Source organism: Panthera pardus, unplaced genomic scaffold, assembly GCF_024362965.1.
Source record: "Panthera pardus isolate Hobbes unplaced genomic scaffold, ASM2436296v1 HiC_scaffold_2, whole genome shotgun sequence".
Classification (NCBI taxonomy): Eukaryota; Metazoa; Chordata; class Mammalia; order Carnivora; family Felidae; genus Panthera; species Panthera pardus.
The window spans coordinates 132,872,910-132,900,430 of NW_026526765.1; the positions used below are offsets into that span (position 1 = coordinate 132,872,910).

A 27,521-nucleotide genomic window follows, 5' to 3' on the forward strand; every position below is an offset into this window, starting at 1 on the left:
TGGCCTTTGTTATGTTGTGAGTTTTTTCCCTTTAAACCCACTTTCTGGAGAGTTTTTATCATAAACAATTGTTGTATTTTGTTAAATGCTTATTTATATCTTTTGAGATGATCATACGGTTTTTATCCTTTCTCTTGTTAATGTGATGTATCAAATTGATTAATAACCATCCTTGGAATAAATTTCACTTAATCATGGTAAATGATTTTTTTAATGTATTGTTAAATTTGATTTGCTCATTTTTTGCTGGGGATTTTTGCATTTATATTCATCACAGGTATTGTCTTGTAGTTTTCTTTGTAGTGTCTTTGACTTTGGTATCAGGTGATACTGGATGAAGCTAGCCTGGTAGAATGAATGTGGAAGATTTCCTTCCTCTTCTTCTTTTTTTTTTTTTTTTTTGTAATAGTTTGAGGGAAATAGGTATTAACTCTTCTTAAATGTTTAGTAGAGTTCACCTGTATCTGGTCCTGAATTTTGGTTTGTTGGGAGTTTTTTGAAAACTGATTCAATTTCATTACTAGTAGTTGCTCAGTTTGTTTTATATTTCTTTCTGATTCAGTTTTGGGAGATTGTATGTTTCTAGGAATTTATTAGTTTCTTCTAGGCTGTCCAATTTGTCGACTTCTAATTCTCTTAACTGTATTACATATACATATACACATACATAATATTCTCTTATAATCCTTTTTTTTCTATGGTGTCAGTTGTTACTTATCCTTTTTCATTTGTGATTTGATTTATTTGAGTCCTCTTTTTTTTTCTTGATGAGTGTGGCTAAAGGATTATCAATTTTGTTTATGTTTTCAAAGAACCAAATCTTGGTTTCATTGATCTTTTCTATTTTTTTTAGTGTCTATTTAATTTATTTTTTGCTTTAATCTTTTATTTCCTTCTTTCTACTAGCTTTGGACTTTCTTGTTCTTTTTCTAGTCCTTCTAGATTAGGTTAGGTTGTATATTTGAGATTTTTCTGTTTTTTTGAAGTAGGCCTGTACTGTTATAAACTTCTCTCTTTGAAATGCTTTTGCTTCATCCCCAAAATTTTGTGTTTCATTTTTCCAATTTTATATTTAAAAAAAAATTTTTTTTAACATTTATTCCTTTATGAGGGACAGAGAGCACAAGCAGGGTAGGGGCAGAGAGAGAGGGAGACACAGAATCTGAAGCAGGCTCCAGGCTCTGAGCTGTCAGCACAGAGCCTGACATGGAGCTTGAACTCACAAGCTGTGAGATCATGACCTGAGCTGAAGTCGGAGGCTTAGCCGACTGAGCCACCCAGGTGCCCCTCCAGTTTCATTTTTTTTTTAATTGAAGCCCATTCCTTAAGACACCTGTGAGGTACTCTAAGTGCAGAACCTTTCCATATCAGGGGCTGACAAACTTTTTCTGCTAAAGGCCAGATAATCAATATTTTAGGATACGGAAATCACTATTACAAATATGCGGCTCTGCCACCAAGGCACAAAAGCAGCCACAGATAATAAATACATAAACAAATGAGTGTGGCTGTGTTCTAGTGAAACTCCGCCTACAGAAACGGGCAGTGGGGGTAGTTTGCCAACCCCTGTTGTTCATTTTCACTATTCTTTTCCTGTTTCAAATAGTCCCTCCCCTAGTAACTTCACAGCTACTTTGTTAGTTGAATGGATGATGGATCACAGGCAAATAAATTTTAATGGTGATGATATATTAAAATGTTTCAAGAAAAAACATAACTGGTATGTCAAAACTGTGCGTTTATGGTTGTTATTCCTGGAAATGTTACTGATTAGAACAAAGTTCATATTAAATTTTTTATAAAGGCTTTATTTATCCTTTTAGAGTAGTTAGAGGTTCATAACAAAATTGAGAGGAAGGTACAGAGATTTCCCATATACTCCCTGACCCAATACATGCATAGCTTCCCCCATCATCAACATCCCCCACCAGAGTGGTACACTTGTTACAATTGATGAATGTACACTGACACACCATTATCACCCAAATTCTGTAGTTTTTACCTTCCTGCTAGTGTATATTTTTTGGGTTTGCACAAATGTATAATGATAGGTATACATCATTATAGTCTCATACAGCATCCTCGAGTGATTCGAGGACCTACCCATAGGTATAGAAATATAGTTCTTTAATTACTACAGTTTGGGAAGTGACTTTGTAAGATTTATTATTATGATTATTATTATCATTATTAGTATCAAGAAGCTCTTTGACTTCCAAAAATAAATGTACTTCAGACAGGAACTCAGGGTTGCCATTGTGTTTGTCAGAGTTCCAAAGGAAAAGGAATGGCCCACTATGGATGAAGTAAATATAGCTCCATTATCTTTCTTTGTAGGTCTACATTTTTTCAGTTACCTTCTATTCTTCCTGCCCTTCTTTATAGTACTGTCCCTTTTCTCATCTTGTCTGCTGTCATCTAGACTGCAGTTAGAAACCTGACCATTCCTGAAATTAGAAGAAAGACCATTCTGTAGACATCATGAACCTCATTCTAGGTTGTTCTATTTGTCTGCCTCTACCTGTGTACCTTATGGGACGTGAATCAGTCTGGCCCTTAAACAGGAGGGATATGAATGCTGTTGTAGTCGGTATCTTATTTTCAAAATATAATTTTTCAAAGAAACAAAAATATGAGCAAAGCGTTTCTAAAAGTACTATGGTATGCTTAGACATAACTAGTTTCTGTTTTAACATGAAGGCATATAAGAAAGAGCATTTCGTGATATTTGGGAAAAAAAATATGAGAGGTTACTTTCTTGTTTCGTTGGGTTGTAAGCACAACAGATTTGAAGCCCTCGAGGATACTTTGTAATAGAAAACATTTGAAGTTTGCTAAAAAATTCTCATTCAATACGTCAGTAAAACCATACTGTGAATATTTAGTTGTAGGCTTAGAAAATTAATTCAGCTTAACATACTCATAGAATACAGCTGTTCACAAATTAGATTATCATAATTTTTCCTCCCACGTGGGATGTTTTGCCCTAATTTACCGTGATAGAAAAAATATTTTTCATCATTAACTAATAAAAAACCAGGAAGTATAGCATTCTGACATTTAGTTGAAATTTGATTTTATATTTTAAAATATTTTCTGTATGTTTATTTTCCTTGCAGCTTCAAGGTGGAAGACTTTTGGTCTTCTTTTTTTCCCCACATAATACAATGTTGCATCTTATATAAATCCTTTGTACTAGTATATATAATCTGTAGTGGCTAGTTAATTGAATATTAATATTTCTATCTGGCATCAAGAAAGTATGGATCCCATGACTATAATGTATTCTAGAATCTTCTCTTTGAGAAGGTAATTAAAATTTCATTGTGTTGTTCTTTTACGAACATTAGCATACTGTATGTAACTGCTGTTTTCATTATTTGAATAACCTGTGAGCAGTATGTAACTGCTGTCTTCATTATTTGAATAACCTGTGAGCAGCAGAAGTGAGCTAAGGGAGAGGAAATGGGGGCGGGGAAGAGAGAGTGTTCTGCCTTCAGGGACCCATCCCGCCCCTGCAGGCTGTATAGAAAGAATCCTTAAAGAATTTGAAGAGAACAGTAGTGAGGATCTTTTTGGAAAAGTGTTGTCCACGAACTGGTTTTGGAGAGAGGAATATCAGTGGAGCCTGACTCAGATCTGAAAAGTCTCACTTCTGCATTTCCTGAATTTTAGAGGTAAAGGATACATTTCCCATTTGCCAGGTGAGGACCTCACAGAAAAGAAATGTATTAATGTGGTCTTGAGGTGGTTTCTGCCCACGTGGACTCCTGTAGGGTGGGTGACCCTAGCATGGAGATAAATTGTCAGAAGCCTGGGGCTGCTGGGAGACTTGTAAGTGGCCAGAAAGAGGAGTTATCCCTAGGATCGATGGGGAGAGGTGAGAGACCTTCTCCACTGGAGCACTGGGAGGTTTTCCAAAATATCAGTAAATCCTTAAGCTTTATAGGTGTCTTGCCTAGAGGGCAGGCAAGCTAGAGTTCATTCAGAAGAAAATTTATTGATACGGAGCTCCTGGCACACCTCTATAACCTGGGAATAGATTATTGAACAAACATAAAAATCCTTGCTCTTGGACAAGTTCTTTTAGAAGCAAGGAACAGACAATAAACAAGTAAAATCTACACTGAGATGTGATAAAACCACCAGAAAAACAAAGCAAGATGAGAGCCTATAAAGCGCTAATGGAAGTTTGAAGGGGGTGAGAGAACAAACCACGGCTTTCTAGGAAGAACCAGCCAGTGCAGCAGCCCTGAAACAGGGGCAGCCCTGAGCTGTGGATAGGCCACTGTGACTGGAGCAGGATGTCCTGGAGGAGACGGGTACAAGACAGGTTTGGAGATGTAGCCTGGGACCATATTTTGTGGGGCTTTGAAGGCTGGGGTAAGTACTTTGACTGTCATTTGGATTCTCGAAATGGGAGCCAGTGGAAGGTTTTAAGCAGAAGAGTGACCTATTCTGACCTTCATTTTGAAAGATTTACTATGGCTGCTGAGTGGTAAAGAGATAATAAGGGAACAAATATGGAGGCAGGGAGACCAGTGAGGAGGCTACTGCCATAATCTAAGTAAGAAGTGATGGTAGCCTGACCAGGGGTTTATTGGTAAAAAGTAAGGAGAAGCGGTTGAATTCCAGATGGATTTTGCAGGTTGAACCATCAGAATTTATTAACAGAACACTTGTGGAGTAATAGAAGAAAAGATAAATTAATTCTGAGGTTTGGGGAACAGTAAAGGCTGAAGTCGCTATTATATGAGATGGAGAACATCTGTGAGTAGAACGTGGTTGGGGAGGAAAGATACCAGAGGCTGTGCTTTAAAATGGGTAATTTGAGACACGTGCTAGACATTCAGGTAGATGTTTGTTGTTGGATATACTGGTCAAGTTCAGGGGCAAGGTCAAGGCTGGCAATATATATAAATTTGGGAGCCTTTAACTTATAGTTGATATTTAAAGGCCTGAGAATACATGAGATCGTGAAGGGAGCATTTTTTTAAAAAATTTTTTTAATGTTTATTTATTTTTGAGACAGAGAGAGACAGAGCATGCACGGGGGAGGGTCAGAGAGAGAGAGGGAGACACAGAATCTGAAGCAGGCTCCAGGCTCTGAGCCATCAGCACAGAGCCCGATGTGGGGCTCGAACTCACGGACCGCGAAATCATGACCTGAGATGAAGTCGGATGCTTAACCGACTGAGCCACCCAGGCGCCCCAGGGAGCATTTTGATAGAGAAGTCTGAAGGCTGAGCTCTCATACACTTCAACATTTAGAGGTCCAAGAGATGAGAAACAGCAGAAAAGACCGAGAAGGAAAAGTCTGTTGGATTACACCTCCACCCACCGAGTAAGATCTTTGTTAAAAGTAACTGTCTTCTGGGGCGCCTGGGTGGCTCAGTCGGTTGAGCATCCGACTTCGGCTCAGGTCACGATCTCGCGGTCCGTGAGTTCGAGCCCCGTGTCGGGCTCTGGGCTGATGGCTCAGAGCCTGGAGCCTGCTTCCGATTCTGTGTCTCCCTCTCTCTCTGACCCTCCCCCGTTCATGCTCTGTCTCTCTCTGTCTCAAAAATAAATAAACGTTAAAAAAAATTAAAAAAAAAAAAAAAAAAGTAACTGTCCCCCCCCCCCCCCCCCCCCCCGCAACCTTGAAAGTTCTCATTACTCGTTAAGGAAGGAGTTGAAAGAGAGAAGAAAAAGACAACCATGTTCTCTCTATTCCTGGAGGTGTAAAGCCTAGGACAGGCTGAAGTTGGGGATTTGGAGAAGTTTTAATTGGATGAGACATTAGAACTGTATGATTATTGGATTTGAGTGGACATTTTGTTCCTCTGAAACACATGGGAAAACCTGTGGGAACCCCATGAGATTTCCTAGGGTCAAAAAAGAATGGGTCAAAAGAAACTGTGCAAAATGGCAGTGGGAGATAATAAAGTTCCTTTATGCAAGCACCTTAGTGGTTTCAGATACCTATTGCCATATATTCTATCAGTTTATATGAAACTATTAAAAACAAGTATAACTTCCTGACTTACAGTTGACTTTTGCATAAATCATCAATCAGGTACTCTGAGTAATGTAAGAAAAAGGGAATTGAAACATGAAGGTCTTTCACAGTCTCAGGGAAGGACCCCTGAGGTGTTTTGGTGTCCTTGAGAATTGCCCAAGTAACTTCCTCTGGAATAAGCAACAGTTCTGTCCTGTACTAAAAAGCAGTCATTGTAGTATATACTGTCAACGTGTGTCTGTGCTCCATTAGCTCAGATAGAGTGGAACCCCACCAAGGCCCAGTCTGAGTCTTGGTGAGCCTATCTAGTCAGATGTTTTGAATCTGCTATTTCATGTAGAGAATGTTAGTGAATGTCTTGTTATATTTATGCAACCCCACCACCCTCATGAGCAGTTCATGAGGCCCTTGGAGGCTGAGTCTTAGGAGGGACTCCTCACTACTACTCACACATCCACACCTACACCCCCATTTGTGCCTCTATACAAACACGTCTGTATAGTTGAGTGTGTTTGTAGTTACTTATTGAAGTAAACTGAATGTATATGAACGTAATCTGTCAGGTGAATAAGGAATTCAACCAAACCCAAGAAAATACAACTGTACCAATGATAAGATTAGCTTTTCTTTATAAGAATTGTACATAGTATGTGTCTTGGTAACTGGGCATACCACTTTGGTTGAGTTTGTTTCATTATATGATAATGATGGGATTCAGGGCAAACCACTTCCCCAAAATACCATTTTGGCAGATTGGCTCTTTTGAATTGAAATTACTTAAGAAACAGCAGTGCAAGAAGGACACTTGACCCTCCCTTTACACCTTTGAAAGCACGAAATAAATTCCCCTTCCACCTGGAGGGTGGACATCATCATTAACATCAGATAGAGGTTTCAGGGCCAGGAAGCTGTATAAAGAAACTTTGTTACTTCTTCATTAATTTGCTACTCCAAGCCCAAACTCCTTTGTCAAACCTTCACAAATAATGTTCCTTTGTTTAAAAGGTATAAAAATCTGTCTGCTTTGGTCAGTTCTTTGAGCCTCATATTTCTGTGGACTCCCTTATGTAAGAAATTAGTTTTTCACTTATTAAATCTGTCTTATGTCAATTATTAGGCCAGCCAACGAATGTAGAAGGGAATAAGGGAAAAATTTTCCTCCCTGAAGTGAAAAGTATAAAATGCAGACTATAAAAAAAAGAGATTTAATGAGTATTTATATGGTAATTCTGCCATGGAATGTAGGACAGATTTCTTTTTTCAGTTCATGCCATTTATTCGGAACATACAGACTAAATAACTGGATGCATCAGTAGAGTATTGATAAAAAATCAAAATGTTTAAAATTTTTTTTAATGTTTATTTATTTTTGAGAGAGACAAGTATGAGTGGGGGAGGGGCAGAGAGAGAGGGAGACCCAGAATCTGAAGCAGGCTCCAGGCTCTGAGTGGTCAGCACAGAGCTTAAAGGGGCGGGGGGTGGGGAGGGGGTCAAACTCCCAAACTGCAAGATCATGACCTGAGCCAAAGCCTGTCACTCAACACACTGAGCCACACAGGTACCCCAAGATGTTTTTGTTTTTGATTTAAATCCAAGTTAGTTAACATATAGTGTAGTAATGATTTCAGTAATAGAATTTAGTGATTCATCACTTACATATAAGTGCTCATCCCAGCAAGTGTCTTCTTTATGCCCTTCCCCATTTTTTAAATATGAAATTTATAGTCAAATTGGTTTCCATACAACACCCAGTGCTCATCCCAAAAGGTGCCCTCCTCAATACCCATCACCCACCCTCCCCTCCCTCCCACCCCCCATCAACCCTCAGTTTGTTCTCAGTTTTTAAGAGTCTCTTATGCTTTGGCTCTCTCCCACTCTAACCTCTTTTTTTTTTTTTTTCCTTCCCCTCCCCCATGGGTTTCTGTTAAGTTTCTCAGGATCCACATAAGAGTGAAAACATATGGTATCTGTCTTTCTCTGTATGACTTAACTTCACTTAGCATAACATTCTCCAGTTCCATCCACGTTGCTACAAAAGGCCATATTTCATTCTTTCTCATTGCCACGTAGTATTCCATTGTTCTGACAGGCCCCTTGCCCATTTAGCATATCCCCCTACCCAACACCCCGCCAGTAACCCTCAGTTTGTTCTCTGTGTTTAAGAGTCTCTTATGGTTTGTCTCCCTCTCTGGTTTTATATTATTTTTGCTTTCCTTCCCTTATGTTTATCTATTTTGAATCTTACATTCCACATGAGTGAAATCATATGAAATTTGTGTTTCTCTGACTTATTTTGCTTAGCAGAACACACACTAGTTCCATCCACGTTGTTGGAAATGGCAAGATTTCATTCTTTCTGATCACTGAGTAGTATTCCAATGTGTATATATATACCACATCTTCTTTATCCATTCATTGGTCAGTGGACATTTGGGCTCTTTCCATACCTTGGCTATTGTTGATAGTGCTGCTAAAAACATTGGGGTGCCTGTGCCCCTTTGAACCAGCAATTTTGTATCCTTTGGATAAATATTTTAGTAGTGCAATTGCTGGGTCGTAGGATAGTTCTATTTTTAATTTTTTGAGGAACTTCCACACTATTTTCCAGAGTGGCTGCACCAGTGGCATTCACTGTTCCTCTTTCTCTGCATCCTCACCAACATCTGTTGTTGCCTGAGTTGTTAATGTTAGTCATTCTGACAGGTGTGAGGTGGTATCTCATTGTGGTTTGGATTTGTATTTCTCTGATGCTGAGTGATACTGAGCAATTTTCATGTGTCGGTTGGCCATCTGGATGTCTTCTCTGGAAAAGTGTCCATTCATGTCTTTTGCCCATTTCTTCACTGGATTATTTGGTTTTGGGTGTTGATTTTGATAAGTTCTTTATAGATTTTGGATACTTAACCTTTATCGGATATGTCATTTGCAAATATCTTCTCCCATTCTTTCAGTTGCCTTTTAGTTGTGCTGATTGTTTCCTTTGCTGTGCACAAGCTTTTTATCTTGATGAGGTCCAATAGTTCATTTTTGCTTTTGTTTCCCTTACCTCCAGAGACATGTCAAGTTAGAAGTTGCTGTGGCTGAGGTCAAAAAGGTTGTTGCCTGTTTCCTCCTCAAGGATTTTGATGGCTTCCTGTTACATTGAGGTCTTTCATCCATTTTGAGTTTATTCTTGTGTATGGTGTAAGAAACTGGTCCAGGTTCCTTCTTCTGCATGTCGCTGTCCAGTTTTCCCAACACCACTTGGGGAAGATGTCTTTTTTCCGTTAGATGTTCTTTCCTGCTTTGACAAAGATTAATTGGCTGTACATTTTTAGGTCCGTTTCTGGGTTCTCTCTTTTCTTCCCTTGATCTATGTGTCTGTTTTTGTGCCAGTTCCATACTTTCTTGATGATTATAGCTTTGTAGTACAGCTTGAAGTTGGGAATTGAGATGCCTCCATCTTTGGTTTTCTTTTTCAGGATTGCTGTGGCTCTTCAGGTCTTTTCTGGTTCCATACAAATTTTAGGATTATTTGTTCTAGCTCTGTGAAGAATGCTGGTGTTATTTTGATATGGATTGCATTGAATATTTAGATTGCTTTGGGTGGTATCAACATTTAAACGATATTTGTTCTTCCAATCCATGAGCATGGAATGTTTTTCAATTTTTTTGTGTCTTTTTCAATTTCTTTCATAAGGTTTCTACAGTTTTCAATGTATAGATTTTTCACCTCTTTGGTTAGGTTTATTCCTAGGTTTTTATGGTTCTTGGTGCAATTGGGATCAATTCCTTGATTTCTCCCACTGCTGCTTTGGTATGTAGAAATGCAGCCGATTTCTGTGCATGGATTTTATATCCTATGACTTTGCTAAATTCATAGATCAGTTCTCGCAGTTTTTTTAGTGTAATCTTTTGGGTTTTCCATGTAGACTATCATGTCATCTGTGAAGAGTGAAAGTTTGACTTCCTCCTTGCCAGTTGGGATGCCTTTTATTTCTTTGTGTTGTCTGATTGCTGAGGCTAGGATTTCCAACACTTTGTTGAATAACAGTGGTGAGGGTGGATGTCCCTGTCATGTTCCTGACCTTAGAGGGAAAGCTCTCAGTTTTTCTCCATTGAGGATGATATTATCAGTGGGTCTTTTATATATGGCTTTTATGATCTTGAGGTATGATCCTTCTGTCACTACTTTCTTGAGAGTTTTTATCAAGAAAGGATGCTGTATTTTGTCAACTACTTTGTCTGCATCTATTGAGAAAATCATGTGGTTCTTAGCCCTTCTTTTATTAATGTGATGTATCACATTGATTGATTTGCAGATATTGAACCAGCCTTGCATCCCAGGAATATATCCTACTCGATTGTGGTGAATAATTCTTTGAATGTATTGTTGGATCCAGTTTGTTTATATATTGTCAAGAATTTTTGTATCCATGTTCATCAGGGGAATTGGGCTGTAGGTCTCCTTTTTAGTGGGGTCTTCATCTGGTTTTGGAATCAAGGTAATGCTGGCTTCATAGAATGAGTTTGGAAGTTTTCCTTCCATTTCTATTTTTTTTGCAACAGCTTCAACGTAATTGGTGCTAACTCTTCTTTAAATGTTTGATAGAATTCCCATGCAAAGACAGATGGCCCTGGACTCTTTTTTGGGGGGAAATTTTTTATTACCAATTGGGTTGCTTTACTGGTTATGGGTCTGTTCAACTTTTCTATTTTTTTGTGTTTCAGTTTTGGTAGTTTATATGTTTTTGGAATTTACCCATTTCTTCCAGAGTGCCCAATTTATTGGCATATAATTGCTCCTAATATTCTCTTATCGTTGTTTGTATTTCTGCATTGTTGGTTGTGATCTCTTCTCTTTCATTTGTGATTTTATTTATTTGGGTCCTTTCTTTTTTCTTTTTGATCAAACTGGGTAGGGATTTATCAATTTTGTTAATTCTTTCAAAGAACCAGCTCGTGGTTTCATTGATCTGTTCTACTGTGTTTTTCTTGTTTTTTTGTTTTTTATTTTTTATTTTATATCAATGATTTCTGCTCTAATCTTTATTATTTCCCTTATTCCGCCTTTTTTGGGCCTTGTTTCCTGTTCTTTTTCCAGCTCTTTTAGGTATAAAGTTAGGTTGTATATTTGAGACCTTTCTTTCTTCTTTAGGAAGGGATGGATTGCTATATACTTCCCTCTTATGACTGCCTTTGCTGCATCCCAGAGGTTAGGGGCTGTCATGTTCTCGTTTTCATTGGCTTCCATGTACTTTTTATTTTCCTCTTTAATTTCTCAGTTAACCCATTCATTCTTTAGTAGGATGTTCTTTAATCTCCATGTATTCATGGTCTTTCCAAAATTTTTCTTGTGGTTGATTTCAAGTTTCACAGCATTGTGGTCTGAAAATATGCAAGATATAATCAATCTTTTTGTGCTTGTTGAAGGCTGATTTGTGTTCCAGTATGTGATCTGTTCTGGAGAATGTTTCATGTGTACTAGAGAAGAATGTGTGTGCTACTGCTTTAGGATGTAATGTTCTGCATATATCTGTTAAGCCCACCCAGTCCATTGTGTCATTCAAAGCCATTGTTTCCTTGTGATTTTCTGCTTAGATGGTCTGTCCTTTGCTGAAAGTGGGGTGTTGAAGTCTCCTCCTATTATGGTATTATTATCAATGAGTTCTTTATGTTGGTGATTAATTGATTTATATATTTGGGTGCTTCCATATTGAGAGTATAAATAGTTATAATTGTTAGATCTTTTTGGTGGATAGACCCCTTAATTATGATAGAATGCCCTTCTTCATCTCTCGTTACAGTCTTTATTTTAAAATCTAGTTTGTCTGATGTAAGTATAGCTACTCCAGCTATCTTTTGACAACCATTAGCATAATAGATCATTCTCCATCCTCTTACTTTCAATCTGCAGGTGTCTTTAGGTCTATAATGGGTCTTTTGTAAGCTGCATATAGATGAGTTTTATCTCATATGGGGTTGTGTTTTAAAACCCCACACTTCAGAGATTCTGCAGCTTGGATTCACACCGACTCTTGGGGTGAGGATCTCACTTAGCAATGGCCAGGTACCACCTTGCCCCAGAAAATGTTTGTGTGATCCTGCAGTGGTAGAGGTTCAGAGACTGTGGCAAAAGACAACACACAGCTGGCGCCAGGTTTTACCGCACTCTGGTGCCTTTTCCCAATTGCAGCAAATTTGCTTGCTCTGTGGGGTCTGCTGATACCTTTGCCTGTGAGGAGGCCATATGGCCTCTACCAAATGCATTTCAAGCAGGGGAACCACTTTTCCCCATGTGTCACATGGACCCCTCAGACCCCACTACCTGCTTCCCGCCCTACTTCCTCACCAGAGCACCTCCAGGCACTGAGCTTCCAGAACAGTCTGCACTCCACTGTTTGTACAATCCTGGTGGTAATGAAACCCTCTCTTTTCTTCCTATCAGTAGTTTTGGGGAACAGATTTCTTGTTCAGTCACTTGCGAGTGTTTTTACTCTTTGTCTCTTTTTCTCTCCCAACTCCTTTTGAGGGAGTGTATTTTCTGCACTTTCCCAGTGCACTGCTGTCTCCCCTCTGCTGTTCTTTTTCCCCCTCTCCTCTGTCCTCTCTCCACAAAAATAGCTTCTTACTCTTCAGCTTTGCTCTCAAGTTATGCATATTGTTGTGTTAATCCTCAGATTAATTTCCTAGGTGTGCAAAAACGGTTTGGTGCTGGTCAAGCTGTGTTTCAGGGAGGAGATAAACTACGGGTCTCCCTGCTGCCCCACCATCTTAATTCCTCCCCTGATAAAGTTTTCTTAAATCAGGGTTTTACTGTATTAAGCCAAAATACATCTTGAGATCCCGAGGGTTTTATAATTACATCTCAATGTCCTAATGCTTAACAAGAAAAAAAAAGGGAACAGAAAATATTAAATTCTTGCATTTTGGCCAAGTCCAAATAGTTATAGCAAATTTAACTTTGTAATTTCCTGACTTTTTTGTTGTTCAAATTGTAGGTTTTACCCAACATTAAAGGAGGCTTTCAATTTAATTTCCCTGTATTTAAATGTTTAAGGCAGTTGTGGAGGGCAGAAAGGATGGGAAGAAAGAAAGCTTCTGGAGGACATAGTTTTAACAGCTCACCACTCAGTTGTTAAAAATATTCTCCTCTAGAAGCTCAGCATCGTCAATTTAAGTCTTCATTCTTTCAGAACTTGTAGAGGATTTCATCTTACTTGTTTAAAAGGGTAAGATGATGTTTCCACCCTGTGTAAATTGGAAAAAGAGACAGAGAAAGGAAAGGAAAGGAAAACCCCTTCTGGTAAATAGCTATGCTTCCCAAGAAATACCATTGGGGGATGCCGACCAAAAATGTAAGCTCCTGTTGTTTGCCTGGGTTATCAGTGACTTTTATGTCTTTTGAAATAGAAGTAGCTTTCCAACTGTTGTTTTAATCTTAAAAAACCCAGTAATGCAAGTGCCTCTTGCTGCTGTTACTTCATGCATCAGTTACTCCAAATGAGTGTTTAGAAAGATGCAGTATTGATTTCAAGCCAAAAGAGAACCATTTGTTACATGGCTATAGAAGTGGTCTTTTTAAATAATGTCATTATTCTGCCTAAAGAGACAAAAGAACTTTTTAAAAAAAGTTTATTTGTTTATTTTGAGCGGGAGAGAGAGAGAGAGAGGATGTGCATGGAGGAGGGTCAGAGAGAGAGGGAGAGAGGGAATCCCAAGCAGGCTGTGTACTCTCAGCACAGAGCCTGACGTGGGACTCAATCCCATGAACCGTGAGATCATGACCTGAGCTGAAATCAAGAATCAGACGTTTAACCAACAGAGCCATCCAGATGCTCCCAGACCAAAAAAAAAAAAACCAAAAAAACAAAAAAACTCCAAAAAACAAAACAAAAAAAAAACAACAAAAACAAAGCAGTTAATTAAAAAGTCCCTTTAGTGCTCATTAAGGTTAACGCACAGAGACTATTTTATATTTTAAATGTACTTCCTTAAGATTAATAACAAGAGGAAAGAGGGACCAAGAAGGAATATATAATAGTACTATAGTGAAATGCTGAGGTACCACAAGCATACTGATAGTAAATGATAGACAGCATCCCTGTACAATGGATATACAGTGGATTGGGGTATTTTCCATCATTCTAAAAAGATATCTTTCCCTTTCTATCTTCATTTTGCGCTGCTGCCCTCTTTTTTCTTTCTTTTCCACATCAGACTTGGGAATTATCTACAGTTAGGCTCTAATTCCTATATTCTGACTTATTCTAGAACCCTCTGCAGTCTGTGCAGTCATGTGAAACTCATTTCATCAAGATTACCAGGTAGACTTTTCCTACTCCGTAGCTTGCCTGGTATTCCTGCAGAAAAAAATCTATATGTGGTTGCCCCCAGCCCCCATCACTAGAGTGCCTGTGTCTGTCTCCTGTATTTCCTTCCTTTGTGTGCAGCCTCCCAGTAGGCCTGTACACCACCCCACAGTTATGTCAGCCGAAGCATGCACAGATATTGTCTGTAGCACCTCTGCACCCAGCCTGTGGTTATGTACCTTACCAGTGCTTCCCATATACCTCATTGCACTCCTGAAGCTGGGGCCGCTCTTGACTCCTCCCTTTCCTGACATGACTGTCCTTTCTTCCCCATTATCTCTTGGAATACTGAGGCACCTTTCTTTGGGATCTCCCTATCTCCTATTGTCCCACCATGGTCCTTTGTCCACATTGTAGGCACAGTGATCTTTCCAAAGTCCATGGTTGGCCATGTCCCTCCTGTGTTTGAGTCCCCCAATTTCTTGATAAAATTCCTGCATGACCATCCTCTGCTTTCCTCTCTAGCTTCCTTTCTTTCTATGCACTCTTTGATTCAGTCCATTAACATTTATTTCCTCAAAAAAATCATGCTCCTTCTTGCCTCACCTTTTGTGTATGCTCTTCCCTCTGCCTGGAAAACAGTACTTCACTCATCTTCGTAGCCTGGTGGGGGCCTGTTTTCTGACATGTTTTGGTGTGACTATGAATGTCCTGTGGAAGTCTGTCCTGACCCATTTCTCTTCTGTGTTTCTCTTTCATCCTGCTCTGCTCGTTGCACTGCTCATAGTATTGGTCACCCCACACTGACATCAGGTATAACTCTGATCTCTCAGCTACCAGTGCCAGCTTCTGGAGAAGGAGTCCAGCAGACCCCAGGTTTCAGCTCTGCTCACTGCTGTGAAATTCTGTTTGTGGTCCAAGGAAACATTTATCTCGTGTTTTGCAACCAGCTGGGTCTCTTGTTTTATTTTTATTTTTTATTTTTGTATGTCATCTGTCACTGTTATGTGATTGGAGCAGAGAGGAGTACCAGAGCATCTTGACTGGAAGTCACAGTCTGCATGTTTAGTAAGCCTTCCAGGTCATTTTGTGTGTGTGTGTGTGTGTGTGTGTGTGTGTGTGTGTGTACGTTAAAGTTTTGTAACATCTGTCCTTTATTTTACCTAAAAGACTGAAGCTCTTTGACATGAACTTATTCAACCTCAGATTCTCTTACTACAACCCCATTTTCCATATTCCCTGCCTTTGATGAAGTGTCTTCCCATCTTTCCAGAGCAGAATGTTCCAGCTCTGTACTTTACTCCATCACCTTTCTAAGACTCCTGACTCTTGCTGTTAATTGGCTCAGTTTCTAACTTGTGTCTCTTCTCTTTCCTGACTCTTTGTCTTATCTACAATCAAGGCCATCTACATCAAACCTCTGTCCACTTTCTCTTTAGTCTCCTGTCACTATATTCTTTCTGACTTTGTTCACTGTGAAGTTTCCTAAAAGCATAGTCTGTAGCAGCAATCTCACTACCACCCCACCAATTATTTCTTACCCCTTTGTAAAATTGCCTTCGTTCTCATGAATCCTTCGTAGCATTTATCATTCTTGGTTACCCTTTTCCTTCTTACATATTATTCCTTGATGTCTTAGTTTCCTAATATTGCTATAACATATTACCAAAAACTTAGTGACTTAAAACACGAGTTATTTTTTTACCGTTTTGGAAATCACATGTCCAGAATGGGTCTCACCAGGCTGAAGTCAAGGTATCAGCAAGACATTCTATTCCTTCTGCAGTGTCTAGGGGAGAATTCATTTTCTTTACTTACCTGATTTCTAGAAACTTCCTTCGTTACTGCCTTGTGGCCCCCTTCCGTCTTCAAAGTTAATGGTGCAGCATCTTCAAATCTCTCTCCAGATCTGACATTTCTACCTCATCTCCCACTTATAAGAACTCTTGATTATATTGGACCCAGGACCAGATAATCCAAGACTATCTCCTCATCTCAAGATGAGTTGATTAGCAATCTTGATTCTCCCTTGTCATATGAACTAACATATTCACAGGTTCCCAGGATTAGGACTCTGACTTCATTGGTAGAGTCACTGTCCTGCCTGTCACATTTGACCTCTTTAATATATAAATTGTTAAAAAAAAATGAATAAATAAAATTTAAATCACTTTTCAGTAATCCTGGTGATCTTTCTTTTCTTTATTTTCTTCACTCACTTCACACTGATGGTTTCATCTGTGTTTATCTATAGCTGCTGGTCCCTTTATAAAGATCTACCCTGGATTTTCAGCTACTTTCTAGATATTATTAGCTCAAAATGTTAGTGATGAAACCATCAACTTCCCCCAAAATATTTTTCCTTGATTTTATTAATTTTGTTAATATAAATTCAATAATGAAATCTTACTATCCCTTTCTCTTATTCTTGCTTTAACTTTCAGGACGTTTCTTTCATTTATTATTTCCTTTCCTAGTCCCCCCTCATTAACTGCAGCCTGGATCATGTTATTATCTGTACTGTCCCTGCCCTGTTCTTACCTTAGCCCTGTGTTTATCAACATTGGCAGATATTTTTACCAAAAGTAAAATTCTCTTTTTATTAAGTTTTTAATTTTAATTCCAGTATAGTTAACGTACAGGTTTATATTAGCTTCAGGTGTACTCTTTAGTGATTCACCACTTCCGTACATTGTTCAGTACTCATCGTGGTAAGTGTACTCTTTAAACCCCATCAAAAGTAAAATTCTGGGGCGCCTAGGTAGCTCCATTAGTTGGGCATCTGACTCTTGATTTCAGCTCAGGCTGTGATACCCAGGCTAGATGTATACCCAAGTGAAATTAGAGCATATGTCCACATAAAAGTAGTACCCAAGTGTTCATAGCAGCTTTATCCACAACAGCTAAAAAGATGGAAACAGCTTGAATATCCACCAACTGTGGAATGAATGAATAAAATGTGATATATCCATACAATGGAATATTATTCAGCAATTAGAAGGAATAAGGTACTAATATATGCCACAACATTGAGAAACATTGAAAACATGCTACTTGAAAGATGCCAGTCACGAAAAACCATATATTTTATGATTCCATTTATATGAAATGTCTAGAACAGGCAACCCTATAGAGACGGATGAATTGTTATTAGTTGTGGATTTTTTAGTTATACTTAGGTTAGTTACTCTCTGAAGCATAGAGGCAGGTCAGGAGAGTGCTGGGATGGAAGTACTTCTGGGGGAATGAACATGTTCTAAAATTAAGTTGTAGTGGTGGTTGTACAACCCTGTAGATGAACTAAAAACCATTGAATTTTTCACTGTAAGTGGGTGAATTGTACTACCATATAATACTATATTTCAGTAAATCTGTTTATGAATAATCAGTGGAATTCTGAGGACAAGTAATACACACCATACTTTCAAACTCTGAAAAGGGGAAAGCAAACGTTAATTTTCCATTACAGCTTATTTTGCCATTTTGATAATGACTATTGTCCTCATAAAGGCTTGAAGAAGGTAGCCATTTGTTGCACTTAAAATTTAGTCATAAATTTAAATAGCATATTCATGGTTCAATGTAAAATGGAAATACACTTTTTTCCTATACCAAAAAGAAAAGTATGCAGACTAGACCAAATACATATAGTTCCTTGGCATTGATGGAAATAAAATACAAACACTTGTTTAAAACAAAATGTTTTGTTTGTTCTAAGTTCTCTGTAACATAATTGTTACAGGGACTGCTTTATCATATGACGTCCGTATTGGGATTGACAGAATCTCTAGGGCAATGTTCTTAGAATTCAGTGATATCTGAGATCACACTTAGCACTGCTTATCAAATTATTCATTATATTCTGCTTAGAGTAAGATTTACAGTAAATGTTGTAAATGTTGGTTGACAAATATGAGGTTCTGTGGTTTGGCAGTCAAATCTATCAGATGGTTTTGCTTAGATCTAATTCTCTTTAAAAAAAAAAATCTGTATTCAACTTCTTCAAATTACCAAGCTCTTTCCAGTCCTTCCATGCCACACCCAACAACCCTCTCCTTTTGACAGTGTTGTTGCTCACCTCCATTCCTCATACTCTCCCTCTTCTCTCCTTCATTTTTCCTTCCCAGTCTCCTATGCTGACTTTGCTTCCTTTGGGTTTCTTTTTTTATATGGTGGTGGTTCTCAGAAGTTCCCTCCTTAAATTCAACTCTTTTCATTCATGTATCTTCTTTGGACATCTCATTTATTGCTACAACTTCAAATATAGTCCATAGAGTTGGTGATAAATCACAAATGTACATCTTTACCCCTTATATATAAGTTTCAATTTTGTAGCTATGTAGTTGGAATTGCTCTCCATTTCTCATAAAAATCTCAAGTTCAAAAAAGCCAAAACCTGGCTTAACCTCAAAATGTTCCTCCATGTCCCATTCTCTGTTAATAGCACTACCATTGTCTCCTTCGCTAATCAAGCTAGAAGTTTAGAATCCTGTTGCAAAAATCCTGTTGATTTCTCCTTCCTCATGTCTCATGAATATGTATTCTCTTCCTCATCATAAAGCCTCCTCCATGCTGTCATTACTGATCACTGGACTATTCATTGTCTACTTTAAACACAAGAATTACCTTTCTAAAATAATGATTTGCTTACATAATGTTTTTACTTACTTTAAACTCCTTCATAGACACCATAAATCACCTCAGAATAAAAGTCAAAGTCCTTGGGAGGACTCTTCAGGGTTCATAGTATGGCTAACTAGCTAAACTTCACTTCTGTCAACTTCCTACCCATTCTGGTATACTTTCCATGCTCCAACTGTGCTATATTTTCAGATATACTCACCCATGCTGGTTTCTATTCTTGTTGTTCTTTATTAGTCTAAAACTGACTGCATTCTACTTGCCACAGTAATTGGTTCAGGACTCCAGCCCTTTGCCAATCAGCATATTCTCCTGGCTAAAGGAATATAGATCAAAACATTAGGACAAAAGAGAAGATTTGCGGGTGCTCCTGGGAAAAAGTTTTCTCTCTCCTAAGAGAAAGCCCTGGGAAGAGACACCCTCTCTTCTAACTAGATGTCCTAGTCAAAGGTCTAGCCTAGAATTGCTACAGCCTTTTTGCTCCCATCAAGGAAGGCAGTCTAAGAATCAAGTCAAAGCACAGAGGAGTGCATAGTTGAACACATCTCAGAGAAACTGAGCAATAGACCTTGGCTTAAACCAATCCTGACGTCCATGCCTATGGACATCCAAATACATAAGCTGTTAAATATTTCCTTTATGTCCATTTAGACCAGTTTTTCTGATACCTGCCTACAAAAGCCTCCAAACTGGTAAATAAACTTTAAAAAATATTTCAAGGGAATGTGGGTGGAGGCACATCAGATATGCAGAGGATGAATGAAACCAACTCCTTTTATTAAGACTTTGCCTTTTCCTGTGAATACACTCCTCACCCTTAGACACACTTACGTATATCTCACCATGCAGTGTATACTTTATATTTGCACACATCCTTCTTACCATAAACATTAATGATAAATTTAAATATTAATTGATGAATAAATATTGGGCATGACTGCATTGAAATGCAGAGTGTTTTGGTCAGTTAAAAATAAAGCACTGAATTTTAAAAATTAGGGTAGGCAGTCTACCCAAAAATGAAATAAATTCCTGTTTTTCATATAGGATTCCTAAATACTTGAGCAGGAGCCTTTTACATACAATTACTTGGAAGCTGACTTTTTTAAGGTTTGTAGTTAATTCTAAGAATTTTGAAACATGGAGTTTTTGTACAATAAAATATTTAACACAAAACCACAAATTTAATATCACTCCATGTGTTCCTCTCTGTTCCAGATTTTTTAAGGAAAAAGAAAAATGTCAAACATCTTTCAGTTTTCTACTCTTTGTTGTTAAGGAGGGTATTTGGAAATAGAGCACAAAGAAGCTCTTTATTATGAAAGGAAATGCCTAGAAATAAGAGTTAATGCTTAAATGAAGGACTTTAGGTTTCTAATTTTTAAGTATTTAGATCAATCCTGGTCTTCATAAGTGCCTTGACTGTTGGTATGACTTTAAAGGATCAGAAGACAACTTGTGGTGTTTCACCTTTGTGCTGCTTCCTACTTTACTGTGTTCTGTTCTCTTTTATAGTCTTCCTTATCCTGGAGTGATTGATCAATGTATTTGGTGATTAAAGTGTAAATTTCTAGCCTCCTTTCTGTTCTGAATCCACGTTCAGTTTTATTAAGTAGCACTGCGCTTAGATAGCAGTATAAGATGCAATAGGTCCTAATTTTGCACACATGGTTTCATTTTGTTGGATTAAATCTGATGGTAACAGCACCACATTATGTATTTGCTTCTCATGAAGTCAATTCATGTTAGAATTCTGCTCTCTCTTAGGGAATTGGTCAATTTTGATTTGTACCACTGTGCCTTCAGTGGCTAACTGCTAAACCTCAAATGAAGATATTATTTCAGGGAATGTCTGAATCTGATAAATTTTTTTATGAGAACATTCCAAGAAGACACACAGGCTTATAGTTATTTCATGACGCAGCTTGTAGGCAAGAGTAACTTGTCAGACTAAATGGGGAAAAAAAGAATGATTAGATTAATAGAGGAATTCAAAAAAGAGATTGCCAACCATTTCTGAAAATTGTGGGGTTTAAAATTTCTTTCCTTGTATTTACAAGAATATAATTTTTTCCTGTTTTGATACATTAAAAAATATATATGCAAATTAAAAAAACAAAAGAATCTAAAAGCTCAGGTTTGCTGGTCAGTAATCATCCACGTTTATGACTTTTCCCTGTATTCATTGGTCTTTGTGCTTTAAAGAAGATGGCCAACTCCTGGGTTTCCCTTACAATTGCTCATTTCCTTGTAAATGTATTAGCAATTAGCTCCCAGTGTACCTAATTGTAGTTTTGTTTGACTTTCGACCTTTCTCTGCTTACTGAACTAGAAGAAAAATAGATTAATGCTTATGTAAATGGCCAGGTTTTCTGCTTTAGTGAAAGCTTAAAAGAAAGCAGACCTTTGATTAACGTGTAAGGGGATAGACTAGTCCCAGCATTGAGTAAGCTGAATGGGTAAGTGCAGGGAGGTACAATAGGAAAACTGGACACCTCCCAAAGCCTCCCAAGTTTGCCCTCTGCCATGTTTCTGTATTATTTTAGATTTAAAGTTAATTCCCAGAATGTCAAATATACCCATATTCAAATGGAAGTACGAAAACATATCCTGAAGCCAAATAGAAAAAAAAAATTTGTGCTGCCTTTGTTGGCTCAAATAATTAGTGTGAAAATTAGCTATAAATTTTTAAATGTATTTAGTTATTCCACATTTTAAAATGTAATCCCGTATGTGTTTTTTAAAAACCGTAGTAGGATAATTCCTAATTGATGTAGAATGGAAACTAAAACATTGACATTTTTACTTATTTTCAATTTAAGTTGCATTTGGGGGGGAGAAAAGGATATAGAGTTTTGCTTTAGTTGGCGTTGTTTTACTGCCATGGGAGTTTGCTTTCATCTCAGTTCCCATAGATGTGTGTGAGAAATTCTTCAGGGTCTGAAACAAGAATATATTCAGGGTTATATGATCTGACCTAATCAACCATGAGTACTCTGATACTCTTTAAAAAAAAAATCCCTTGTAAAAGCTGTTTAATGGAGGCCTTTCTCAATCATCTTCTCCTCCTTCCCTTGATTAGACATCGATGAGTGCAGCGTCATTCCTGGGATATGTGTGACTGGCGAATGTTCCAACACCGTGGGAAGCTATTTTTGCGTTTGTCCACGTGGATATGTAACCTCAACAGATGGCTCTCGGTGCATCGGTAAGCCTTGGATTTTTGAAGGCACAATACAGTGCTCCTTTATAATAACAGAATAGCCCAAACACGTATGAAGATGGCAACGATTATAAAACCATTGGGTAAATGGCTGAAAAGGTTGTTTAAAATAAATGGTACCACTACTGAGGGATTGATAGACCAGGTGCTCTTTGCAAAGACTTCAGTTTCACAAGCCATCTGGGTTTGTTTTATGTTGTCAGAGTCATTTTGGAAATGAAGAAAGACTTCCTCAAGACATTGCTCTTGGCCAGTGCTAGAGACAAAAAGGCCTGAAGAAAGATTTTTTTTTTTTTAATCTGCCTTGGGAACCGGGATGTAGTAATTAAAGTTTCTTTTGTTGCTGTGCATTCATTATGAATGCATGTCAGTGTCTTATTTACTTAGAGCTTGTTTATTCTAGTGAAAATAACTATTGCAGAAAAGAAATTGACACCTTTAATTTTGTGTTTTAAACATATTCAGAGTAGAGCCAAATACATTTGTATGTTTTCCTTTGTTTAGACAAATGAAACACTGCTTCTCAGTTATGATGTAGGTCATCCTTTATTGAGCAAAGCTTAAACTTAGGGCAGCCATCCAACAGTGAACATGAGGGATGGGGATCCCTCCTTCAAAATACTGTGTTGTCATCCTAAATAATAGAAGAACAACAATGGCTGTCATAGAAGAAACAGAGGTAGTGGTAGTGAAAATAATAGCATTTATGGGGCACCTGGGTGGCTTGGTCAGTTGGGCATCTGACTTTGGCTCATGTCATGAACTCATGGTTCATGGGTTCGACCCCGCGTCGGGCTTTGTGCTGACACCCCGGAGCCTGGAGCCTGCTTTGGATTCTGTCTTCCTCTCTCTGTTCCTCTGCTGCTCGCACTCTGTCTCTCTCTCTCTCTCTCAAAAATAAATAAAAATTTAAAAAATTAAAATAAATAATAGTTACCATTTATGAGACACATGCCACATGTAAGGCATTGGACAGCTATCTTATCTCATTATCTCATAGCTGTGGGGCCTTGAGCGATATACTGACCTGTCTGTATTTCAGTTTCTTCTAGTAAATGTGCAATAAAATATTTCTTTATTGTTTTTTTCCTTTTTTTTTTAACTTCAAGTTAGTTAACATATACTGTAATATTGGTTTCAGGAGTAGAATTTAGTGATTCATCACTTACGTATATCACCCAGTGCTCAACCCAACACATGCCCTCCTTAATGCCCATCACCCATTTAGCTCATCCCTCCCTCCATACCCCTCCATCAACCCTCAGTTCTCTATATTTAAGAATCTCTTATGGTTTGCCTCCTTCTCTGTTTTTATTTTATTTTATTTTTCCTTCCCTTCCCCTGTGTTCATAAAATATATTTATTATTATTACGAGGAGGAGAAGAAGGATATATATGCCTGCACTGGACCCATATGTTATGTAATCCTTGTAATAGCTCTGTGTGATATGTGTAATTATTCAGATTTGCAGACAATGACATTTGAGGTTCAGAGAATTTAAGTGACTTACACAATAGTACAGAGCCAATAGATGGAACCAGTGTTCTTATCCAGATTGCTCCAGTAACACCTGCATCTGTGTCACTGCCCCACTATGCTGCCTCCTTACCTACTTTAAGGCAGTGGATAACCTGTGTCTAAATATCAAGGTCTTAGCCTGAGTGGTTTCTTTAGTACCATATGAACAATCTGCTTTAAGAGGTAGGATGTCTGCTTCTAGCCTTCCTCTCCCCTCTTAGAGTGACAAGATTTGAATGATAGTTGTTTGTTCTTTATGAATGCATCAAAGTTCCTATCTTATGCTAGGTCAAACATTTTATGTGGAATAGTAGGTCTATCACATGGAGAAAATTTAATCAGTTCTAGGGTCAGTATGCCCATTGATTCACTGCATGTAAGTCTAATTCATGTAACATAATTTCAAAGTCAGCTGTCAGTGAGAGTTGAAAACTAGTAAGAACTACCCCCACTGGCTTGATTTTCTAAAACTATGTAGGAAGATACTGTGTGTACACACACATCCACACATCTGCCACCTTGAAACAGACGTAGACCCAACGCTGTAGGAGAAATAGCCATTTGGAAGCCATCATTGAACATCACTTGCTGGATGCCATTGACTCTGGTTTCAGGAAACTTACGTTCTAGAATATGGCAAGGTGAAAAAGGGAGGCTGGAGACGTAAACGACTCTATTATTGTGAAGTTCTGGAAATCCAAGTAAGGTATTTTATTTGTATTTTATTTGGTAGGCACTGTAGAGTAATTGAAGGCCTTTGAGAATGGATTGGAATGGAAGTTTCTAAGGGGTGATAAGGGAAATAAATTAGAAAGAAGAATTTGACACAACAAATGTTAGTTTTTTATATTATATTTCCAAATTGTATCCTCATATTTGATTTTTTAAAATTTCTAAATATTTTAGTCAAACAATTTGTGTTCATTTTTTTTTTTTTTTTTTGCATTGAAAAAGAGGCGTAGTCTTTGTTATATTCAGATAATCAAGATCAAGATTCCCAGTGATTTATGGAGGTTGTTTCTCTTCGGTGTCAGATATTTGATTTACTTTGAAATTACGATAAACTCTCTTCATCTCTTGCCTGTCTCTGTAAAGTTTTAAGTCTTTACCTGAACATTAAAAGCCCTTCAGAACCTGGTCCCAGCTTTTATTCAAGATCCATTGCTAATAGCTTGCTGCCTCAACACTCACATTTCTTTCACTGCTGTACATGACCAAACTGCCATACCTTTGTCCATGATAGCTTCTCTTCTGAAGCATCTTGATGTCCCCTCACTGTGCTCATTAAAACCTGGCTCGTCCTCTGAGTCCCCAGTTAGATGTCACATTTTCTTCTTGGGCACAATTAATCAGCCCGTCCCATAATATTTTTCATTTCCTTCATTTCTGGCTTTCTCACATTGCACAGATATTTACACTTTATATGTCAGTCAGGCTATAAGCTCCATTGGTTCTGCGTTATGCTGCTCCCTGGGAGCCTCACATGGTGACTTGTGTAGTCCTGTGAGCTCAATAAATCTTTCACGAATGGATAGAAAACCAGCAAATGGATGAAGTAGATGATGTTGGATGTAAGAATTTTGTGTTGGTTAATAACTGCTTTACATCATTTGGCATCCTGCTGGATGTGGTGTGTTGGGGTCCAGGATGCCCCTAAGACAAGAGCCTGCTTAAGCTTCTAAGAGCTGAGGCACTTTGAGTCCTGTGCTAAGCGTGAGAGTCTCCATTCATTTCAGTGTTGACATCCTGACCCAGGAACAAAGGAGATCCCCTAAGGAGGGGAGAATGACACTCCAAAATTATAAAGCCATAGTTAAATTAAGTAACCACCTTAAAACATTTTTGAATAACTGTGTTACGTTTGGAGTAAGGATGTGTTTTCCATATATGAAAAAAAAAAAAAACAAATCTGATGTTTTAATGTGTAAGAGATCTTTGATTTTAATTTTTAAAAATTTGACTGTATTTTCTTAGACTGAATTTGTTTATGATTGAATTATGTATGTCCTGGATATTTCTATGCTATTTATTTTATAACCACATGCATACTGACAATAATGAGTTGGCTGGACTAAGAACTTTTTTTTTGAGTATGAAAATGCATGTTATCTCCATGAAGGCTTAATGCTGCCATAATTTCTTATTCTAGTTAACAAAAATATCCTGAGTCTATACCACATTATAAAGCATCAATAATCACTTCTTGGCCTTTTGGCTAAGATCATGGGTAAAGCATCAATAAACTGCCTTTTTTTTTTTTTATGGGTAGGAAAACAGTTTCATATGACAGAAGAATTTAGCTGGGCATTTTAATTTTAAACTAGGATAGTTTTCCCATTTTACTTTATACTAAATATGAAAGTCAAGTGCCTAATTTAATTTTATCTAGTATGTTTTATCAAATTTTCTTTTTAATATCCAGGACAGAGCTTTCTTTTCAACGCAGAGTACTAACATACGTCAGTTCTAAAAAGAGTAGAAATATGCCTAATAATCTTTTTCTTAGAAGCGTTTTTAATAGCCCAATTTAATGACCTTTGTGTCGTTTTAGAATACTCTGGCATTATTGATACCTAATTTCCACATTGTTATATAGGCAAAGAGAGTGATTGTCAGGCAGCAATGAGTAATTAATGAATTGATAAGAGCAGTGAGCAAATTCTGTATGCAAGATGACGTGCCTGTTGCTGTTATGAACAGAGCCAGCAGGGACCTTGAGCAGAGATACAAAAGCACCAGTCAGCAGCAAAGCCAATGAAATTCAGAAAATGAGAGCATTCAGAAATCTTATAGCTACAACATCCTAGGACATTTTCTTGAGCCTTACAAAAGTTTCAGTGCACTATATTGCCTTGGAATATTCTTAAGGAAACAAAACCTGAAAACATAATGTGAAAAAAAAAAATCAGAAGAACATTTGAGGCCATAGGTGATTAATTGCTAAATCGTTTTGTAGGCACTGGATGCTATAAGTCAAAAATTCTTGAGGAAATGGGCACTGGCGTAGACTCTGGCACACAGGTAGGCGCTTCATAAAGGGAACAGGGGTTTGCCAAGCAAAGAAGAAAGGCATGAGCAAGACACAGAAACTTTGTGTGAGGGGCTCTGGAGAGGGTGCGAAGAGTTCATCTGAGAAAGAGAGCTGAGGGGAGGAAATAGTTGGAAACAAAACAAGGCAGATGGTTGAGATAAAGATTCTGTTGCTGAGGTTCTTAACTTCTGTGCTGAGGAGTATCAGATTGATCCAGAGAGCAGTGAGAGTGACTTAAGAATTTGAGCAGGACAGAGACCAGAGACAAAAATCAGTGGGGGAAAAACATTTTAAAAGAAATGAGGAAGATAGAGAGTGATGACCAGGAGATGCTCTTTCTAGGTGGCCATGGGTGTTGATCACATGTGCACGTGCCTATTTGCAAAACGCTTGAGAGATAACCCGAGATGCCTAAAAATGTTTAACTGGAGGGAGAAGGGGAGACAGAGAAGCAACAATATACTGAGTAGTGTTTTACCTTTAACTTTAGAATCATGTAGAAGACAAGTGGTGGAACAGGGATACTGGTTTTAATTAGGAAGGAATGTCCTAGCAAGAAAGGGTTATATAGTTAAGGAAGAAACACTTCATTATTTTAAGGAAAAAAATAAACCTAGGAGCCACAGTGCTTCTATTTCTTTCATTGTTCCTTGTTCTAGTTAGCCTTGTGTAATGGAAACATGAAAGCATACACGGAAGTATTTTGGGAATAGCAAGAATCTGCAGAATTAATCAAGGGGAACCCAAGTTGGCCCCAGATCATCAAAGAGGCAGGTGCAGTCCTCCAGTATCAGGGGCTGCAGCCTGAGACAATG

The 27,521-nt window shown here is 37.9% G+C and overlaps 1 protein-coding gene across 1 annotated transcript in view; it reads left to right on the forward strand.

The window, feature by feature from the left end:
- FBN2 (fibrillin 2) overlaps positions 1-27,521 on the forward strand; it is a 255,858-nt gene that overhangs the window by 101,852 nt on the left and 126,485 nt on the right. The window contains exon 8 of the mRNA XM_019422114.2: positions 22,016-22,141. Coding sequence (XP_019277659.1) covers positions 22,016-22,141 — 126 coding nt within the window. The remainder of the gene's footprint in view (positions 1-22,015; positions 22,142-27,521) is intronic.